The 23,234-nt window shown below is 43.9% G+C and overlaps 1 protein-coding gene across 7 annotated transcripts in view; it reads right to left on the minus strand.

The window, feature by feature from the left end:
* The window catches only part of FRY (FRY microtubule binding protein), a 429,617-nt gene that overhangs the window by 247,578 nt on the left and 158,805 nt on the right, over window positions 1-23,234 (minus strand). The window contains exon 1 of one of the 7 annotated variants that reach the window (XM_087865208.1): window positions 2,447-3,095. The exons of 5 other annotated variants lie outside the window; for them this stretch is intronic. In XM_087865208.1, coding sequence (XP_087721334.1) covers window positions 2,447-2,516 — 70 coding nt within the window. In that variant the 5' untranslated portion in view covers window positions 2,517-3,095. Of the gene's footprint in view, window positions 1-2,446; window positions 3,096-23,234 lie in introns of those variants that run through there. One more of the 7 variants, XM_045797003.2, reaches the window with a different exon arrangement.

Here is a 23,234-nt window from a genome sequence, read left to right on the forward strand (position 1 = left end):
TATCGAAATGAACAGTGAATAAAAGCCAACACATCTCACCAGGCAATGACTGCTTTAATTGACTTGTTAATTCTTCAGAGGAGACAGATACACATGAAATTACGCTTCCCCCACAATGTGCCCTTAAAAAAAAATGAATGGAAACCTTAATGGACATGCTCATGGAATCACCTCTCCTCTCACTACCACCTTGCAAAGCAGTCAGCCACAGTTACACGGTTTGTTTTATTGCTTTTTCATTGTTGTACTTTTATAAATAAGCACCACTATGTAATTAGGAGCCTGGTTCCCCACTCGGGTTATGTGGGCGGGCATCCTGGCCTCTCAAACCTGCTGCTGGCCCACGATGAGCTGCTCAGCTCCGTGATGCAGCCTCTCAGCCGGGTTCCACTGAGTAGGTCAAAGCCCTCAGGCTACTGTTTTCTACCGACAGACAAACTCCTTTCTCTCTTTGCTACTGAAAATATGTAAATCCGAGAGCAAAGCTAGTTATAAGCAGGTCAGTGTTGCAACAAGCTTAAAGAAGACTAAGCATAAAGTGTATTTCCTCTTCCTCTTTCAAGAAAGGACTGAAAAGCATTCTGACTTCCAAAGGAACGCTAAAGAGAATCACCAAGTCCACGCTTCTGTAATAAAGAAATTAAGAGAGGGCAGGTATGGTGTCTCATTCACCTCTGCAGCCCCCCAGCCTAGCATAGTAGGTGTAGAATAAATATTTGCTGAATGAATTAAAACAATTCAAAATTGTGTCCCAGAGACTCTCCAAGTAGATATGAACAGTCATTTTGAACAATTTCCTGATGTGAGAGAGCGCGTGTGTGTGTGGGGGGGGGTGCATTAGGAAAGGTGGAGAGAATATACACTTTGTCTAGAGTAATTTGAAAATTGACAAGGGGAGAAAGATTTTAAAAGAAATCCCACTGGCCTCAGTATTGTCACACATAATTTTCTATCTAATGAGACAATGACAAAAATTGATAGGAGAAAATCATCTGGCCTTGGTGTACTGAAAATGATGATTCAAAACCACGTACCGATGTCAAACTCACAGTAAGTCTTTCCAGTTATTGGAAAGCTGCTCCAGTAAGAACCCCGTGTGTCAAATCCTTTTCATTAATCAAAGGGCGGATAGACAAAGGAGGATTCATCCTTGAGTGTGAAGCATCACACGAATAATGGATCCAAGATAAGTGAATTACGACTACAACAAATAAAGGAATGCTATTTGGGGGACAGTATGACTCCCAAATGGCTTCCCACTTGTAGAAAAACAGCCTCAGACAAGCCCCATCGTGTATACAGTGGTGCAAAATGACCTGGGAAAAAATGGTTTCTTTGGATATCACTGAGAGATGCATATCCCTGAATACCTTAAGGCTGAAGGTACTTTGGCTCTTTTCTTACAGCAATTATGGCATAGCTTCTCCTGCCCAGGTTCTGTTTACATAAGAACAATCTTGGCCACAGGTCATCTGGGTAGGAGATAATTAATCGCCAGCTCTTAGAGCACAGGTAGGTTAATTAGCATGCATGTAATAAGGCATCAGAATTTTTCTTGGAAAAATTGTTTTAAATTTCAAACAATTAAGGATCTGTAATACCTGCCGGTCTTTTATCCAGAGCAAGCACAAAGGCTGTTGGAGAAAATAGAGAAGACTTTGTTTTTAAACTATTCAGAAAACACAAAGCATCACTGATCACCTGAAGGCCTCATTTTAATGTGATTCCAGATCCATGATGCCTTAGAGGTTGTCTTTTGGAAATATGGTATTGCTAAAATCTTTAAGTAGGTCAGCAATGGAACTTCAGAAGCCATAACATTCTGATATCCTAATAAACGATCAGGGTCAGAACCTTACTTGTTTATATTTCAGCAAAGCATGTTGTCCGTTTGGACTATAACACATGAGGATTTTTACAAACCCAAATATTAAATAACATTCTGAACATCATCCACACGGACAAGGGAGAGAGAAATAAATCTGCAAATGCCTCTATATACAAAAGAGATGAGTCTTAGGTTTTGGACTATTAGCACTTTTTTTCCTCCAGACAATACCCTAATAAAACAATTATGAAGTACTGTGAAACCCTGCCACACCCCTTCGATTAAACCACACTTCACCAAATACTTAGATAAAGCCTGATCAAATAAACATTAAGGCAGAAAATGCAGCATTCGAATGCCCCCTCCTGCGCTCTGCCCGAGTCTGAAGGGCCATCTCACTTGCAAATTCAATCAAACAAAATCTACTGTGATTCCCCTGCAGCCTCTGCACTTAAGGAAAGCTAGTTCGGTCTCTGACATTTTGATTTTCACAGCAGACCGAACCAAAAAAACTTCCTTGGCTCACAGGCTTATGCCTCCAGTTGAGATTTGATTTCTTGAACCTTACGCAACATCCAGCAAACACACACACAGAAAAGGTTATTTTCTATTACTCACTATTACTCCAGGATTTCAGTAAATATTTGATACTGATCTCAAAGAAGCCGGAATCCTGCTGGCTGGCCATGTCGGCGGTATACAAAGAGGCTCCCGGGACTGGACCGGGAGCCGCTGGAGGAGCAGGTACCGGGCGTGGAGATGTGCCTGTCACAGGTTAGTGATGTAAGCGGGGGGTCAGCGGCGGAGAGGAAGGCTCTGCAGATCTACCTCCGGCACCGGCACGGAGTCCTCATTTAAAGGACACCGAGGAGCGGGAGAGAGATGCTCGGCCGCTCCTCCTCCTCCTTCACGTCCTCCTCTTCGGGGTTCAGAACTTGCTTCTTATTTGCTGGGTGCTGATCTGCCTGCAGCCCTCAGAGGCGGCGGCGGCCGCTGCTTTCATTTCTGGGCTGCCATAACCAGAGCCGCCCGCTGCCGGCCGCCCACATGCTCGGCTCCAGCCAGGTACGCTCCCGAGGAAGTCCCCACCTGAACTGCGATCCGTTTTCCCCTGGGAGGGAGGGTTTCTTGGCTGGCCTCCCTGACACAGTGCAGACAGCTCAGCCCACACAGCTCTCCGCAGGGCTGAGGGATGGGCTAGGAGCGCCGCCCCTTGCCCCTGCCCCTGCCCACGGGCTCAACCTGAGCCACCACTCAGCCCCGGACTCAGCCGGAGGAGGAGGAAGGAGGAATTTCCCAGCTCCTATAGCTGGTCGCTCTTCAGAAATGCTTCCAGGGAGCAGCCGGCGGGAGCAGTGGCTGCTACTTCCCCTGGTGTCTGTCCCTGAAATATACACAACTGCATCGCGCTGCAGCAGGCAAAGCTGCACCCCTAGATCTGGTTGCAGTGACGTTTTTTAAAAGCCCCATCTGTCAGCCTTGTTGCAGTAGGAAAGCGGAGGTTTTTTCTTCCCCTTCTTTCCCGGGCACACTGGCAGCTGCACTTTGTGCTCCCCCCTCCCAGAAAGGCTTGGCGGTTTGAGAGGCACCCCACCCCGAAACATGTGCATCTGAAGGGGATGCTCAGTCGGGTTGTTTACAGAATGTCAGGCTCCACAACAGATCTGGTTCTCAAACCGATCATTTCTAAGAATCACCGAGCCCACAGAAGCTTCTTTATTTGTATTAAAAGAATAAGAAGTAAAGGCATTATATTCCTTGCCGTACAATGGTTTTTTAGTTCATGAAATCTTGCTATCAGGTGTCCTGATTTCGGTTAGCTGTATTTCATGTTATCATATAGCTTGAATAGGGGATTAAATAAGAGCATTTTAATTTTGACAGGCTGCCTTTCCGTAGGTGGGATTGGGCTAACCGTCTCACAAACCACGGAATACTTCTCCCTTTCCAGTACATTTCTGATTAATACTTTCCTAAGGAATGAATAAAGCCATATTAATAATTATTGAACATAAAAAATGTTGGGCAACTCCCTTCAAATCAACACACAAATAGGACTTTTTAGACTAACAGTTCTTTTAAGAAATGGAAAGAGTGCAATATAGTTTTAAGACGAGGAATTTTTTAAAATTTAGCATTACAGAGAACCAGTACTATGTCCTGAAATGCCCCAAGACACCATCAATATAAGCTGTTCAAGCTCCTCACACTTACACAAAAGGCAAGCCCTGAACCACTAAGATTTCCAGCTCCACTCACAGTGTTTCATTCCCGTGAAGTCACTTATCAGATGGACTTTTTTTTTTTTAAAGATTTTATTTATTTGACAGAGAGAGAGACAGATAGCAAGAGAGAGCACAAGTGGGTAGGAGAGGGAGAAGCAGGCTCCCCACAGAACAGGGAGCTGGATGAGGGGCTCGATCCCAGGACCCTGGGATTATGACCTGAGCGGAAGGCAGACGCCCAACCCACCGAGCCACCCAGGCACCCCTGGACTTCTTTTTTATTTACACACATACTAGACTTGATAAGCTAATTTTGTTTTGTCACCTGTTCTTTGAATGTATGGATTCCAAGTAAAACAGGACCCAAAGGTTTTACCTCAAAACAGTGATCACATACGAAAACAAAACTAATATCCACACCCACCTTTCTGAGGCCTCTGCATGGCAGTGAATGAACAGGGAGGCTGTACAGTGCCTTGAGGTTAATGGGCGCAAAGTCTCTCAAGACAGACCCCAAATTCCTACCTGGCTCCAGACCTACTAGCTAGGAGAACTGGGGCAAGCTATTAATCTCACTACGCCTCAGTTTCCTCACCTGGGAAATGGGGATAATAGTGGTGCCAACCTCATTCAGTTTTTGAAAAGATTAGATGACATTATGAAAAAAGTGCTCAGCATAGTGTCTTGCATATAGTGAACAATTAGGCTTTGGCGATACTGATATTTACCATGCAACCGTAGGGACGCCAGAATGGAACTGTGGAAGTTAAGCACATGTTTGGACTGCTGGTATGACTTAGAAGGTATATCACTTTAGCACACCAATGGTAACAATTTGGGGCTAGCAAGTTGGAGATGTTTCAAACAGCTGCGATAAGCAAGCACGCTATTATATATCGTTCCTCAAGTATACAGAGATTCTCTCGGTCCACCTTATAAAAAAGATCTTAACTGGCTTTTCAAAGTTTTCAATCCTACTATAAACATACTAATTGGCTGAGAATGCCACTCTTATATAGATTTCAAGAGGAAACAACCATAAAATTTTAAATGCTATTGAGAAAAGAATGTTTTTAATGGCATCTCATTTTCCCTGTGAAGAGCGAATCAGTAACTAAGAGCCCAGTTTCTGTCCGTTAGAACCTGCAATCTTGCTCATGTGTGCTTCCCCCCCCCCCATTTGAGTATCTTTAAAGAGTGCATATATTGTAAAAGAACAGAAAAGGCCTTTTGTTTTGTTGAAAGGCCTACAAGTCAAATAGAATGACACCTGCTGCAAGCTGGGATAAAACATGTATCCTTTTGTCTCCTCTCTGGCGGGGGCGGGGAGGCTCGTTTAAAAAAAAAAAAATGTAGTCAGAACAGGCACCTGGACAGAGGGACCTAAAATACAAAATAAAATCTGAATCTGTCCCCGCCTTGTTATGAGACTTCAGATGTCAGTTAAGAGGAACAAGGGAACTTTCCTTAATAATCTTAGGAGACCATATAATGAATCTTTAAGCAAGGGATCAGGCATAGACTTTGGAGGCTCAGAGAAAAGTAGGAGTAATACAGGAAAGCTGAAAGGTCTCAGGAAGTGGTATCCAAGGGGAGGGGAAAAAAAAGCCAGAAAGTGACCTGAGACATCATAATTAGTAGCACCACCTACGTTTATTCGATATTATGTTTAAAAATACCGATTTTAGCATATTTAATCCTCACCCACAACCTAGGAAGTTCTATTAATAGCCCCATTTCATAGATGAGAAAATGGAGGCTTAAAGAAGCAGAGAATAAGGTCAAGGTCATAGAGCTGGCAAAATTTAGGTCTAGCAAATATTAGAACTGGAGCCCTTTATTCTTATTTTTATTTATTTATTTAATCACAAGCAAGGCAAGAATCATCACTTCTTATCCAAAATTCAGGAAGAGATGCTAAGACCGTTGTTATTACGACATAATAGGAGTGCTTCAGGCCCCATTGGCTCTCCAGGACTGCTTACTGCCTTCCCCTTGGGCTCTAGCCTGGGGAAGGATTGTTCCCTGGGGCTTTGCCCCACCCCAAAGGAACCTAGAGAAGAATGCTGTTATTTTTCACATTAATTTGATTGGCTGTACAGGTTGTGGTCTGTATAAGGATGCCGGACCCGGGGTAGGGGTGAGGCGAGTGAGGGTGGCAAGCTCATCTGAACTCTACAAGTTGTAAAGGGGTGGAAATGAGCTGTGTCCACCCTAGTGTGTGCCACACATCTGCCCTGTACTCAATCCACAGGAAGGGGTGCCTGATTGTGATCCATACAGCGAACGGACTGGCGGTAGCCTGGGGAGGTGTGGTAGGAACCCTAAGAAAACCCTAAGAGCATTTCAAGAAGGCAGAGGCCGACTGGTCACCTGTGTCCCAGCCTGCTGAGTGGCAAGGTGGGATGAGGCTGAAATATACAATCCATGCACCTTTTGCCATCTGTGGCATTTAGCCATCCTGCCTGAGTTCCTACTCTCTATTCTCTCCCTCCAGAAGAGCCATGTGTCTCTCACTTGCGTATCTGCCGCAGCCCCCAGCACACACTAAGTTCTCACGCAAAAAACACATACAGTGAGTCGCTGAATGAACAGACGTGTCACGCATGCCTACCGCTATCCATTGCACTTCTGTTGCACATTTTTTTCCACGGGCAATCAGTTTGTGTTTTAATTCATATTTTAATTTTTCTTTCCTAGCATTTCTGACAATTTTTTTTTGAGACTAAAATGTGTCGTGTTCAAAAAAATGTGACAACATTGGGGCGCCTGGGTGGCAGCGGTTGAGAGTCTGCCTTCGGCTCAGGGTGTGATCCCGGCGTTATGGGATCGAGCCCCACATCAGGCTCCTCCACTATGAGCCTGCTTCTTCCTCTCCCACTCCCCCTGCTTGTGTTCCCTCTCTCGCTGGCTGTCTCTCTGTCAAATGAATAAATAAAATCTTAAAAAAAAAATGTGACAACAAAGCTAGGCAAACAATCTGGATGCTTGCCAACATCAAGAGCCGTCTCATAATGGTTTTTAAAGAGTCTGATTGAGTTGATTGGGTTAGGGTTGGAGCCCGCCCCCTTTCCCTGTGGATGGCTGCACGTGGGCACACACGTGTAATTATTGTCAGAGTGACATGTACATTCATGCATAGAATGTATTAGGCAGAAGAGAAATGTTTTCCTAGCATCCTGAGGAAACAAAGGAAAATCACTTATTGTAAGAAAAAATAGCTTTATCAATTTTTGTTCAGTTTAAAATTCCAAAAAAGCTTTAAATATATCCTATTCCTACAATTATCTATTGTTGCTTAGTAAGGATAGTTCCAAGTCAAGTTAAGCATCACCTGAGATCAATGGTGACAAATGTGGAGAAGGCTTTGTTTCTCTTTATGCAGGATGAGGTCCTTTAGAGATAAAGAAAGCGTCAATATCAATCAAAAACTTTTTTGATAGATTTTAGATGCATAATTTGGGGCTGATCTGTCTTGTGCTAAAAACACAGCAGAGAAAAAAAAATATGAAGTGATGCCACATCACGTTCATTTCGTAAACAGAAAACTCAATAATCATTCCTTAAAAAACCCAACCCACACACACAAATCTTCACAAAAATAGATCCTGCAAATTTTGAAAACGCTTACTCCATTACTATTCAGTACAAATACTCTTTTTTTTCCCCAAAGGAACTGAAACACATTTAAATGTTCTGAAAGCCCCAGAACCTCATTAAAGTGCAGCATGTTGTTGCAAAGTCAGACGTAAACAAGGAGAATCCTATCTCTTAAAGTGGTTTTCATTAAAAATTAGCAGCAGAACCCATTTTTCTTCCCCACTCACCTCCTCTGCCAAGGAGTTTTATAAGGGACCGTGAGCCCTGACAAAGGAACCGAATGTCAGTCTAGCTTATGGGAAGCCCTTGAAGGATTTGAGCAGCAAAAGGCATCTGATGGCAGCAGGGAGCAGGGTCAAGCTTGAAGTCCAGCCCTCTTGCTGCTCTGCACGGGGAAGGCCCCCTCCATAAGCCCACAGTCACCCAGGGTGTGTTACAAGTCTAGCGGAAGGTGGGGAATTCACATTAATCGAGCGCTTGAGGTTGAGACACTGCTAGGCTGTATTTCAGAGGACCTGTATGGACACACGCGAGCAAAGAGCCACATCTGCTGGACACAGGTAAGGCACATCTCAAAAAGTGGCGCTGACACATCATTAGAATGGATTGGGACTCAGGTGTTTGTTAACTCAGGTCTCTACCCCCAGCGTCTTCATAACTGGTGAAATGAAAATTGGGCCTCTCTCCCAACACTTCCCACTAATGTTCCAATATTTGCTCTTGAGTGGTGACTTCCAGAGCAAATATTCCACAGATATTAATTAGAAGGGGTAAACTATAGTATGCCAGAGCCAAGGCCCTGCTCTCCCACATAGGAGCTCTGTTGCTTGGCCCCTGAACATCTCCCAGACTCAGTTTCCTTATCTGTAAAATAGCGTTTATCTCACAGGTCTGTTATGAGGATTAGATGAGCACATAGCCAGATGACAACTGTTAGGTCACACATCTAGAGCTAGCAATGAACCCAGAATACACAGCACAAAATGCCCCCTTAACTCCAAAGTCAGGTAACGGAAGGGGGGGCGGAGAGAGAGAGAGACTCTGCTCATCACAGAGGGCTCCCATCTCCAGCCCCCACCATGCCCACACCCCCTCTCCCACTGGCTGCCAGGATAAGGCCAAAGTTTTGCAGAAGTAAAGAAAGCCTGAATTTGTGCGCGTACAAAGAAGTATTATTTAATATTTTAGTGCTTCCGATTTTCGGTGCCCAGGGTAAAGCCAAGTAGAGGTTCTGGTGAGCTTAGTGTAGGCTCAATATCTACCTCATTTACTCTTCTCATTGACCTCTCGAGGCAGTGCCTGCAGATTCGGATATTAAGCTCGAGCTAAACCAGGAGATGTAGTTCACACATATTTTGTATGTACAAATATAAAGATTTGATCTCAATTGCTGCAAGGCACAGTAGTAGTTAATCTGCATTTATAGACTGTATGTAAAGAGAAAATACAGGTTTCTTCCGCTGCCTTTTATCGTGAAAGCACACAACAATGCTGATAACTGTATTACTCTGTTTTCAAATACCACCAGCAACCAGAGAAACAATTTACACTGAGATACAAACAGGTCCAACATCACGAGCTGCAATAGGAGCCAACAATTACTACATGATTATAAAATATTACTTCCTTTCTGAAGAAGTAAAAATATGGCACTTGCTTTGCATGTCGCTATTTACCAAAAATGCACCAATTAATAATACTTAAGATAAAAAAAATATATTAATCACCACTCTTCCCAAACATTGGTTGCCATTTAAAGGAGAACTAAGAAAATAGTTTTTCCTTGTAAAAATGATAATTTAACAAACAAAAAAAGATGCATTCTCATAGTTGCGTTTAAGTGTTTTGGCTATGGTAAGACATTCCCGTTATTAAATGATTAAAACTCAAGTACCTAATTTTAGGGCTAGAACTAATATTCCCACTAATGTTCCCAATTTCATACACAAAAGTAAATATTAGATTTTAAGTCATAAGAGGCAGGTCAACTTTTCCTCAAAGGTACCATTTAATGTATATAGTTATTGAAATCTAGAATTTTAAAGTCAATGCAATTGGGAAAAATTGGAAATTTTGATTAGTTTTTTTATATCCTTGCTACTTAACCTTTACACACACCAACCACTTTTCTCTTTCTCCTAGGTGTGATCATCACTTTTGCAGTTATCCACCAACAAAGTCTGATAGACTGGGAGTCAAGAAACTCTTTATTCTTCTCCTTACTCTGACCCTGATACAATGACCTTGGACAAGTTACTTTCTACTAAATGAGGAAAGCTGCTCCTTATCACCAGATGGGCTCATCTCCTAGGGCAGGCCAGGCTTTGATTTTCCATAGTATTGGGAGGGGCCCCAGCACAGGGAAAGAACACCGCGTAATAAATTATTTGGTGTCAGTCTTTGGCATATGTTATTTAAATCTTTTGGCAACAGATTTACCTTCTCAATTCTGTTCTGATAAAGCTAGTATCAAAAGCATCCCCTATAATGAACACGTTAGCTGACAAGCAGAAGCAGCTGACACGGGACCAAAAAAAAAAATAATCGGGAAGTAGAAAAAGATAAGTCAATGTGAAAATGATTGAGTTGTCTTCTGTTAAGGTAATAAGGTAGTATCAAAGTGCTTCATTTGGTTTAGAGGAAAACGGACGCACAGTCTACAACTGGCCGAGTCGTGGAAACCAGGAGTACACCATAGCTGAAAACCAGCTCATTGTCCCTGAGATTGAAGAGTTGAGCTAAGGAATTACAGATCCATAGAACAGCCCTTCAGGTGAAACAAACACTTAAAAAAAAAAAAAAAAAGTGTCTACCTCACTGAGCATCACTGATTGAACCATCATAGTGACCATCTGTGTCCACAGAGCTGTGTAGTTCAGACCCTCTGATCCTGCGCTTAGAGGAGCCCGGCAACAGTGACGTGGAAACACGCGCATCACCTTCTCCACCCACAAGCACAGCTCAACGTGGTAGAAAATGTCACTCTGAAGGCCCAAGTAAATTCTGGAGGATAGAGAAAGTCTTGCCAGGCATGTTTTTAGAAAGGGTGGGGAAATCACCACCCTATTTTGACCAGACAGGCAGGGCTTTGTGTAGGAGGGTGGGGCTGCTAGAAACTGTCTGAATGATGGGAGGGAACAGTTTAACAGGCTGGTGGGGAGAGCAGTCCAACTGCACAGCACAGCTAAGGAGCCAGAGAAAGAATAATGATCTTTGCAGATGGTCAGTGTGGGTGAGGTCACTTTGAGCAGCCCAGGGAAACAGAGGGGGAGGGTCAGGATTCCGATCCCCACCGTGTCGGTTGTGGAGAGACAAGCTCGTGTCAGCCCTCACTCCACCAGGTCCTGGCCTCAGTGATCGACTCTTGTGTGCAAGCTAGTCCCTTCTCCTTTGCAGGGTACAGGCGATGCAGTACCATCTGCCAGCTACAGAAGGTTGTTTCAGGATCTCAAAGGAGATTCTGTAGATGGAAGGGCTTTGTATCCCCAGGGTGCCCGCGTTAGGATGCTCAGGGCTCCAGAAGTGTAAGGAGCACACAAAAGGGCAGGAGGTCCTCTGTCAGCTCTTCCCTCTTCAAGAAACACATCATCACCTTCCAGCTATTGTGGGCTTTAGCTTTTGGGTTAGGGACATACCAGGGTTGTCCTGCTATTTAAGTGGCCATTTGTAAACTCCAGGAATGTGCTGGTGGTTTGCTTGCGCCTTATCCAAATGCCACTTAGGTCTCTGGATAAATACAGGATGGGTGGCAACTGCAGTCTGCCTACTACTCCACCCTACCTCAAGATTTATTTTCCATCTTCTTTGCTCTTGGAGGGAATTTTTTCTTATCCTTCATAATTTTTTTAAAAAATCTACTATCCATAAATTCTTATATCCTCAACTTTAGATATTACTTCCACATATGTAATTTAAATTTTATGTTCATTAAAACAACGGGCAGCAGAAAAGTAAGGAAAGGGGACATGAATGTGGACCTTCTTTCGAACTGTTGGATAAGATTTTGGGATAATAAGAAATGTATTTGCAAGAAGGCTAAATCTGGAATAAACACAGCAATACTCTCTCCTTTGGTTTTATATCTACTCATACAGATGAGGACACTGAAAGTTATGGGGACCTGACAGTTAGGACATGGCAGAGTAATGATAGCAACAATACTGAAGCTAATGGCTGGCTAAATGATAAAGCCAGGATTAGAACTCAGATCTGATGCTAGGCCACTCATGTCCAGCAGAAATAGAATACAAGCCACATATGCAGTACGTTTCTAGTATGTACATTTATAATAACGAAACAGGTGAGATTAAGTATATTTTATTTAATCTAATATACCCCAAATATCATTTTGACATAATATATATAAAATTATTAGTGGGACACTTAGTATTTTTTTTGCACTAAATATTTGAAGTCTGGTGTACTGTTTTACAGCACATTTCCAGTTGGACAGCCACATTCCAGGGGAGCAATAGCCACATGTGGCTAATGGGTCCTTTATTGCACAATGCAGCTCTAGTAGGTTCTTAACTATTTTTGGACCCTTCTGGCAGTCCGGCAAAGCCAATGGGCTCCTTCTCAGAAGGTGGATGAAACAAAATGCATGAGATTACAATAGAAACAGGCTATTCTGAAATACAGTTATCAAATTATTTAAAAACCACAAAACTGTGGTATTATAGATACACGTTTCTTCAACAACACATTAAAGAACATAACCCGGAGGTAAGCCTAATAATTATAATAATTTTTCAATAAAATAATAAACAAACAACATTGAAATCCACCTAAAGCAACTGCAGTATGATGAAAAAAAATCTGATTTCAATTGGTAGTGAAGTCAAAGATACTGCTAATACTATTTTTGTTGCCTATATTAGTACTTGAAGAAAATGGTAAATTTCAGTCAGAAGTTAATGAGAAGCAAAATGTAATTTTTTCCCGTCTTAGCTCTTGGATCACCACAATCCGACCCGTGGATCTGCTTGAGAGCATGTGTTCTCACCACTAGTCTCTACTCCTCCCACACACCACTCCTTCCAGGAGAGCTCAGTTTCAGGTGATTCTTGAAGATGGTCATAAATAATTGCTACACATTGGAGAAGCTTCTCATGCTTCCCCCCACCCCTTCTCTTGATTCTACTTTCTCTCTTCCTCTTCTATTCCTTGCTCTTCCTGTCATCCCCACCATGCTCTTCAGTATCTTACTCTACTCAATTGGGGTGTTCAAAAAATGATAACATGTATCACAGGCTTTTCCAAAGCTACAGAAGCCCAGATGCCATACTTACGAAATAATTTGTTGCTGGACTGTAGAACCCCAGCTAATTACAATCCTCCCACTCTAACAAGTACATGCAATGTAACTCACATTTGTGTGTGATCTAAATTGCCCATGTTGGAGAATATGTAAAATGTCATCCTCACAGGTTCAATAATCTCCCCTCCCCGAAACTTACATGTATCGATAAATTGATGAATGATACCCTAAATTCTTCGACAATCCAATGGAAAGGAGATAGGCTGTATTATTCTATACACTTAAAATAGTACTCTGATCTTCACAGCTAATTTAATTTTTAAGATTTTACTTTGCTTTGAGGTGTGGAACTTATTTGGTGGTTCAAAACCAGCCTATTTTTCTAATATATTAGAACAGGAAGGAAAACCTCAGAGTGCAATCTATAGTAACAGGGGTGAGCATGGTTTCATAAAACTTGTGTTGTGTGTATGTATATATGTTATATATATATATATATGTTTTACATATATATGTTATATATATGTTTTATATGTTTTATATATATACATGATATATATGTATTTATTATAAGACTATATACACATGTGAATGCTGGGTTCTGATGTAAAATATACTTCTTATTGTGAGTCATGCTCAGAAAAGTTCAAAAATCTTGTATGTTGCTGGTGGGAATGTAAAATGGTTTAGCCACTATGGAAAAATTTGGAAGTTTCTCAAACAGTTAAACGTAGAATTACCACAGGACCCCACAATTCCCCTCTTGGTATATACCCTAAAGAATTGGAAACAAGGACTCAAACGAATATATGTACATCCATGTTCATAGAAGCACTGTTCACTGGGACCAAAAGGTGGGAAGAGCCCAAATGTCCATTGACAGATGAATGGATAAACAAGTAGAGCCCCAGTGGGACGTTCAGCCAGAGGAAGGAATGCCTTACTGATCCATGCCACATGGACAAACCTTGAAAACATCATGCTAAGTGAAAGGAGCCAGCCATCGACGGTTGTGTATCCTATGATTCAATACCCAGGGTAGGTTAATCCCTAGCGACAGAATGCAGATTGACTTTTGCCAGGGGTGCAGAGAGAGGGGAATGGGAAGAGTCTGGTGAATGGTTAGGGATCTTACTTTGGAGTGAGAGAAAGGTCTTGCAAGTAGATGGGGGTGGTGGTTGGACAACATGGTGAATGTATGAAATGCCACTCTATTTGAAATGGTTAATTTTATGTTACTGGATGTCACTTCAATACATTACTGAAAGAGGGAAAAAAAAAAAAAAAGGTTGGCATGCCCTCGCTCTCTAGAAGGCTAGTCAGTAGGTCTACTGTCATCCTCGTGGGGTCTACTTCATCTGTGGTGCTGCTACATCCCCACCTAGTGGTGAAGGTGCCTCCCGTCTGGACTCACGGACGAAAGACGCCTGATCGCAGGAAGAGCCACCCTCCCATCCGAAGTACTTCAGTGTCTGAAGCAAGTCAAGGCCCCCACCTTTAGCGGGAACAGCTACCTCATGAGCGTCCAAATGATGCACAGTGATAACCTCCAACCATTCGAGCTTCAGGCAGGGAAGAAGGATGGTTGCAGTCCTGGTTCTGAAATACTTCTCAAGAAGTCTCTCCGGGATTCATTCATCTGTCTTTAAACCAGGACTAGCCGCCCCATAGCAGAATAAGGATGAATGCAAGATAACATAAAGTACACCAAATGCGAGAGTTTCCTTCCTCATCCTTCCTTATTTCTACGGCTACTTGGTATAGACTTACGAACCCCAAACAAGAGGACTTGTATCTCCATGGGAGCTCCTCCGCTTCAGACTGTCAATGGAATAAACATGAAGACTGTGGGTGTCTGGAGCAAAGAGACATGGATGTGGAGGGTGTAAGCACAGAACACACACAGAAACAACAGAACACAAAGCCCAGAGGCCAAAGCGTCAGGGAACTGGTGAGTACCGGGCGTATAACAGGATGGGAAGACAGAAAAGAAGGAGAGATCTAGCAGACATTCTAGTTATTGCCACAAATGTTGTCTGACTGCAGAGGGGCAGACAAACTCTGACCACCTGCATGCAAAAGGGCTGATGTGAAAGATTCCAACTTCATGACGTGTTCTGTAAAAAATGAAATGAAAAGCAGACTGAATTGTGACATGTAGTCACACACAAAAAAACCACCAGAAAAGACAGGCACAAAGTCATGTGCTTTTCAAATTAGAAGGCCAAAGGGTACAAGCAACCCGAAGGGTAAAAGAAAGAACACGGAGGGAAGGATCACAGAATTAAAAATAGAATAGGCAGGAAAAATTACCAGAGCAAAATGCACTGCTGTCATGTCCGAATATTCAGGATTTATAGAAAATTATAGGAAGGTGTGGTTTGGCATTGGAAAACTACAGGAAACAAACTCAAAATACACTTCTTACATACTTGTAGGAATGTATGGGATCAATAGGGTAGGGGGTGAGCAGAAAAGAACACCCTGCCAGCAGGGGTGAGGCGCCAGGCCACGCCCCCAGGTTGTCTCAGGGCAGGTGCGCTCCTGCCCTCTGCAGTGGGCTTGTGGTGCCTTTTCCTCTCTACTGCTTCCCTCCACCCATCCCATTGCCCAGGAGGACTTTGCCTCATAGATGGCAGCTGACGTGAATGCTCCCATTTATCTGCCACCAAATCCCTAAGACCACCTTCCTGCCCTGTTAGAATGAAGGAAACACCGCTTCTCGCCCCATCTGCACTCCTCACCTGGGACCTCACTCCCTTGGTCTCTTGTATCTTAACCTTTTCCTTTCTGAGATCATTCCAGTCTTTATTAAAACATTTAATACCTCTCATCTGAAAAGCAAACAATAAACAAAGCAAAACCTTCCTTTTATTGCACATTTCCTTCCAATTTCTACCTTAGCTTCCCGACTTCCGATCACAGCCTAGTGTCTCAACACAGCTGCGGTTCCACAAAACCTCCTCCCATCCCCCATCAGTCCAGTCCAGTCGGTCTCCCGTGGCCACACTCCTAAGGTGACCAACAGCGCCCAGTGAGCCAGTGGGCACTTCTTAGTCCTTAACTAAAATGGACTCTCTGCACATTGGATGCTGCAAAACCACACCCTTCTTGAAACTTTGCTTTCATAACCTCGTAATCTCTTGGTTCTCCAGGTGTTGCATGGCCAGCGCTGCCTCCCCCTCCTCCCAATTTTCTAGCCACATTGCCCTCCTCCGGCTCAGGTGAGTGGGGCTGCTCTAACTGGCCACAGGCTCTTCTCCATTCTCTTGCCTAGGCTAAGTCCAGCTTATCCTTCCAACAGTCCAGATACCACATCTTCAGAGAAGCCTTCCCTTGATATCCTGGTCTAACTCTAGACCCACTCTTAAAACTTCTCACAGCTACTTTTACTTGTCTTTACTTATCACATGTAGTTATGCATTTATTGTGTAATTTTTTTCAATATGCTTTTCCCCCTCTTTGGACTATCATCTCCACTGGGGCAGAGTCCATGTTAATTGTGTTCACCGTTTTACACCTTGTGTCTTAGGACACCAGGTAAGTGCAGTCAACACAGCACACAGTAGGCACTCAGCACATAATCATTGAATGGACAGTCATTTAGGTAAATGAATGAATATTCTTACCAATGGCAGGGAGCCTGAACACCTTAGTGACTTTACCCTGGCTGCTTCGGGCCTTTAACCTTCTCCATGCAGAAGCTGTTCGTCATTTTTCAGGCGTTCAGATATCCATTTGAACAAATCCCATTTGGGCCAAGAGAAGCAGGAGGTTGAGCAAGCTGACAGCAAAGGGAGGTGAAAAGTCAAGGGGAAAGTCAGCTCAGAGAAGAGTCCCTCTATTCTCAGTGTTCGATTTCTTGTTTCCCTAACACCATCTCCAACCAGGTCGGGTGTAGAGGGGGCTCTTTCCTAGCAGGGTACTATGGGCCTGGAAGCCACAGAAGCTATCCATGTAGGAGAGGCAAAGCATGGGAAGTACAGGGAAGGGAGAACAAAAAGAAGCTTTGAAGACAGAATCAAAGCCCAGAGGACCTGGGAGGTTTGGTGGGTCTTAGAAGTCATTGAGCCAATTCACTCCTTCTAAAAGTCAAGCCTATGCTCCAAGGGAGTCACACCTGGGGCCTCTGCTGGTGGGAGAACTGCACGCACCTGAATCACACCGCCGACGCCTGCTTAGGTGGACAGCCAAGACACTGACCCCGTTACTGCTTGCATGTGAAGGGAGATGCTTCTCATTGGAGCCCTTTCACACCCATCCCATTCAAAGCAGGGTTTTTCTTGTGCTGGAGATTGCTTGCATTGAGGCCATAACATCTTTGGTAAGATTCTAAAACTCTTTTCCATTTAGGAATAACGGGAGATGTTAGAAAATCCCAGGCAGGTGTCTGACTCGGATTGAGTTTCATGTAAAATTTTTGACCCTTATTCTTTAAATAATGCTGTGCAGAGCCTGTTGATTTGAAAGGTGATAGAGGGGACAGCGAATTCCTTGCTGCCCTTGGTCAGCTAAGCTGGGGAGAGTCTACCCTTCCTAATCCCACTCACTCTCCAACTTATTGCCATTCCGGCTCACTGGGACGAGTGCGTTGTGACTACCAATGCCCAAACCCCATGGAACCTTCTGGTCCTCACCTCACATGGCCTCCCCACAGCATTTGACACTGTTGGTCAAGCTGACTTTTTTGACAGTTTGGCTTCACTTGGCTTCTGTGACATCAGCCTCCTCTGTTCTCCTACCTCTGTGACTGTTTGATCTCATCACCCTAAAGGCTCCTCCTTTATGCCTCCCTTAAACTGTAAGAGTAACTCAGAGTTCCACATTGAGCTCCTTCTTCTCATATAGAAATATTGCCTAGATATTTCAATTAGCCCTTAGCATCAGCTACGGTGTGATGTTTTGTAATCTCCATACCTCAGATCTTGCTGAGGTCCAGGTTCACATGTACCGCTTTACCTTTCATGGTCCGTGCCACCTAGATACCCCTCAGTTACCCGAAATCCAGCATGGCTAAATCTGAACTCACCACTGCCCCTTCTCAGCTTCCAGCTTCTCCTCGGTCTCCTGAACGACACCACCATTTCCTAATTCACTCAAGTTAGAAAGCCGAGAATCCCTCTCTTTTTCACCACCACATGCAAAGCCCCAGCAAGCCCTGCCAATTCGATCTCTTTAACTATTTCTGGTATCAGTTTGCTCATCTTCATTCCACCGCTGTCTCACTTCACGTACTTGTCATTCCTTGCCTGGCTCAACACAAGAGGCTTCTCATTTGTCTCGTGCTTCTGTATACTGCTGTTGGATTGTTCAGTCGTTCCTATTGCTTTGGGGACACAGCTCAACTTTGGTGGTCATCCTAGATCCTTTCCTACTTCTCCAACTTCATGCAACACATACTTCAGCCATAGGGAACTGTCTGCAAGTCCCCCAAACATCATGCAGCCCCACGCCGTTATGCTCTGCACTGCGCGCCCTGCTCGTTCTTCCCACTTTCCCCACTGGAACCCTCATGCACTCTCCTGCAAAGCTCTGACGGCCTTCCCCAGGCAAAGTAAAATGCTCCTCAAGGGCTCCAGTAGCACCCATTACACGGTCATGTCATTAGTAGGTGACTTGTCTGCCTCCTACTAAACTGTGGGCTCCTTGAAGGCGGTGGAAGGACGCGCCTCTCATCTCTGAATTACCAGCACCTCGCACGGTGCCTGGGACATAAGACATTCTAAAACATGCTAGCTGAGGTTTATTTTTGTGGGTGAGAGCACAAGTAACGGATATAATAACATCATCCTCAACACATTAAATGCATAAAATATAGTCTTTTGCTGTATATCTGTCAAGTGATTTTCTATGGAAATCTACAGAAACAATAGAGAGGAGAACAACTTACTGTTTGATACAAATCAAAAACTAAAAAAAAATCACATCACGGCATGGAAGAGCCCATTTTCATTAGTAGCCAGACAGATATAAATTCTAGAGATTAATTTTGAAATCTTCTGCCATTACCACAAACTTTCCTTAAATGCCATAGGCTCAACCCTTAGAAACAACAGGGCAGATGAAGAAGGGGATTCATGAAATGCTCTGCAAACACCTGTCAATGACAAGACTTAATTTTACTCGAACACACTTACCTAGCTGATCCTTCACAGAGAAGCAGCTCCCGTCAAGAAAGAGCACCACACGACTCACTGTGACTTTCTTTTCCATGAAGGAACCAATGAATGAAGATACCTACATATCACGTGAAGGTCTACCACGTCTTTCAATTGCACATATGCAGAAGTTGAAGCATTTAAATAAGATGGTTATGGCCAAAAAATCAGTCCAAACACCGTTCTTATATTTGCAAACTTTCCTCTCAGGACCAATTGAAGTTATGCTGGTGACATTTCGGAGTCTAACCCTGAAGCAGTTATAGCTCTATTCATTCGCTCTTCTTGTACCTCAAGTGTGCTGGCATTCTCTGAGGTCACCGGCATGTTGGCGGACAGCCACGGCCCCACTGGGCTGTTGGAACCACTCCAGCTGGACAAACCGAGCCAGGCTTGCCTGGCACGACTTCACCTTCACACGCTCTGCTCCAATCACAGGGGGCCTCTTAGAACCTGACACATGGAAACACCTAGAAGCATGAGAAGTGTTTGCTTTGTAACTGAAAAAAATTCCCAGCATTTCTCAGGATTCATAGTGCCCAGAGACGGGCTACTAGGAGCTCAGATAAGGCCGACTGTGCGGAAGAAGCCTGACCTCAGGAAGTAACCTCACGCCAGGTTTTGCTTATTAAATTGTCTGCCACCAATAGGATGGCTTCTGCGGTAAACACAGGTGTGAGGAAACCTGGAAAGAATCAGAATTCTTACGTTTCAACTACTCTAGCTCATACTCGATTCCTGTGCCTCATTTGGAGGATGAAATTAATAGCACCTGCAGGACTGACTGCTAATAACAGACGGCATAATAGACTACCACGGGTTTTTAAATCAAGTAGATGGCTAACTCTCACGCTCTCGCATTTCAGCATAAAAATGCATGTCTCAGGGCGCCTGGCTGGCTCAGTTGGCTAAGCGTCTGCCTTCAGCTCAGGTCATGATCTCAGAGTCCTGGGATCCAGCCCCACATCAGGTTCCCTGCTCACTGGGGAGTGTTTCTCCCTTTCCCTCTGCCCCTCCCCCTGCTCGTGTGAGCACTTTCTCTCTCAAATGAATAAATAAAATCTTCAAAAAAACGTATATCTCAGCTGCTCTCTTAATTTCATTAAACATGTATATATGTGTATATACATAACACACACACACACACACACACACACACACACACACCCCGGGACGAACTCCTCCGCCAGTTAAGAACATAGACTTCAGAGAATCAAAATAGTCTTTGCTCACGTACTTTCAGTTAGCAACAAAAACAGCAGCAATAACAACACAGGGCAAGTCTAGTGAAGAGTCAATCCGATTTTCTGTTAGACTTTTTGAAACGGCAGCAACGATGAAGAAGCACTAGCTCCACTCCAGCCGCAGAGGCCTCCTGGCTGTCCCGTGAACAGGCCAAGTCCAGGGCCTTTGCACGTGCTCTTCCTTCTGCCTGAACTCCATCTCCCAAGATGTCCACATGGTTTACTGCTTCTCTTTCTTCGGGTCTCTGCCTATCAGCAAGATCTGCCCTGAGCGTCATACACAAGGTTAAGATTTCACTCCCCTGGCTCTGTATCCTCCTTTTCTTGTTTATTTTATTCGAAGCATGCTTCACGTTCTGAATAATGCATATTCACATGCTCATAGTGTCTCCCCAAAGCCACCAGCATGTAAGATCTGAGAGGGCAAGGGTTATGTCTGTGTTGTTCCCTACTCCAATCCTAGCACCCAGAACAATGCTGGGTGCAACCACACAGGGGCTCATGGAATACTGAATGATCGAGTAAATGGATGGATGAGTTTTGTTGCAACTTAACTTACTCTATGTATATTGTGAAATATAATGTGCCAGGTCGACAAATATAATGTGCAAACAAGTCAAATAATCATCTACATCAACAAATTCTCACAGCAGCCCCTCTCTGCTCAGGAACCGTGACAAGTTATGCTCTGGGCTGAATGAAAGGTCAGATTTGACTGTTTCTGGAAGGATTTCATTTTCTCTACCGTTGTCAGTGTGCTGCCATGGATGTGAAGATGACATCATCCTGGGGTTGGTAGCCCTGTGATGGCTAAGTTGACGTGCCTGCTGGATGAACTGCTCAATCGCCAATTCTCTGAATTTGATTGAACTCTCCCTACCCTGACCAGAAAGAAAGTCAGGTTGGTGCACGGACAGCCAGAAGATCTGGGGTGCCTTTTACCAAAATGCCAGGAGTGATGGCCCAGGACAAACACAGGAACTGTGACTATGGGGGAAAGCAAGTGCAGAACTGGTTGTTAAAGCCAAGGATGCCTAACGTAAGAAGAGAGGGAACCATGAAGCTTGGACCTACGCCACCTCAGGCTTCTGGAATGGGCCTGCAAGGGTGGGTCAGGTCTGTTTAGAAGAAGCTGATGGGCATCGCCTTTGAGCCGTGGTACTAGAAAACACAGACATTCTGTTTTGCGAATGGTGTTCTTTCTGATTAGACTGAAAATAATTTCATTTCCCCACATCGCGAGTGAAACTCTTTAAGTGGACTTCACCTTTCAAAAGTCATCAGACAGACAACTTGAAAGGCCTTTCATGATAAGTGTGGCATAAGCAGAGGAACATTAAAGGCTCAGGCTAGTGATACAGAAAACTTAGCAGTGGGCAGCTTGGCTCTTGCTAGTATTTCTAATTAGAGTCCCGCTTACTATATGATGGCTAGACCTTGAGCTGTGTGGCTAAGGGGTATTATTGTTAGTTCTCTGACAATGGCAGTAGCGTTCCGATTCGTTAGATGTTTTGATTAGCGATTTGGATGAAGCCAGAGGTATCATACCCATCACATGGGAGAATAAAGTGAAGTCGGGGTTGGGGGGGGCCACATATATAATAAATGACAGCCAGGATCTCTCCTGGAAATGACTAGAGAGTGGAATATGGGCCAAATCTAACATTTATTTCAGGGTAAATGCAAAACTCTATACTTTGGCCACCCCCCAAAATTACCAGAAGTCGGGTGCTTCTCTTATATGTCCATTTACTTCATAGCACACGTCAATTTATAATTATATATCTGTTTGTTCACTTGTTTATCGAAGTCTGCACGGATACCTTAAGCCCCAGAGAAGGTAGAGCTAATGTCTGTGGGTCTCCTGGCTGCATTCCTGGTGTGTGTGCTGGGCTTGCAACCCAGCAGGTGCTCAGGACACATTTACCGAATGCATGACTAAACGAAGGATGGAGGAAAATGTGACTTAAAAACAAGTCATTTAAAGGTTTGGCATTTCTCTTTTACAGCAAGTTCAATGCCAGTTAATGATGTTGGGGCTATCAAAGGCAATCTAGATGTCTAGAGCATGGGTTGTGACCATCCTACCTGATTCTTTCTGTGGGGTCACCTGCCTGCTTCTGAGTGTTCTAATTTAAGAGGATACATGTTACAGGCTGAATTATGCACCCCCCCATTCCTGTGTTGAAGTCCTAACCCCCAATACCTCAGAAGGCCCCTGTATTTGCAGTAGGGTCTTTAAGGAGCTAATTAAGTTAAAACGCGGTCACTAAGGTCCTAATCAAATATGACTGATGTTCTGATCAGGACACAGACACATAGAAAAGATGATGTGAAGACAGAGAAGACAGCCAACTGCAAGCCAAGGTGAGAGGCTTTAAAGAAGCCGACCTTACCCACACCTTGATCTTGGACTCCTAGCCTTCAGAACTCTGAGCTAACTTCCGTTGTTGACCCCGCCCAGTCTGTGGTGCTTTTTTACGGCAGCCCTAGCAAACGCGTACATGTGCGAAACTGCTTAACCAACTGCCAGTGCACAATTTAACAGTGAGGTGAATTAACAGGGCACTGAACACCTTCTTCAAATACCCAAACAATTATTACACAGAAGAAAACACACGGGAACGCTTTCTGACAAAAAGACACATCCAAAAATGGAATGAATGAGCATTCCAATATATAATTTACTTATTTACTTAATTTATTGTTTCCTGGTTGACTCCTCTGGCTAAAGGTAAGCTCCAATAAGACAAGCACATAGTAGGTGCTCAATAAGTACACTGAGTGAATGAATTCCACCGGAGGTACTGAGTTTCCTGTTACTGAAGGCATTGGAACAGGAGCCAGACACATCCTCTCTAAGGATATTACTGAGAAGTTTCTCGCAGAGGACACAGGGTCAGGCTACTCCAGGGTCCT

The sequence above is a fragment of the Ursus americanus genome, chromosome 10 (assembly GCF_024610735.1).
Source record: "Ursus americanus isolate L20-20 chromosome 10, mUrsAme1.1.p, whole genome shotgun sequence".
In the NCBI taxonomy this organism is placed as follows: domain Eukaryota; kingdom Metazoa; phylum Chordata; class Mammalia; order Carnivora; family Ursidae; genus Ursus; species Ursus americanus.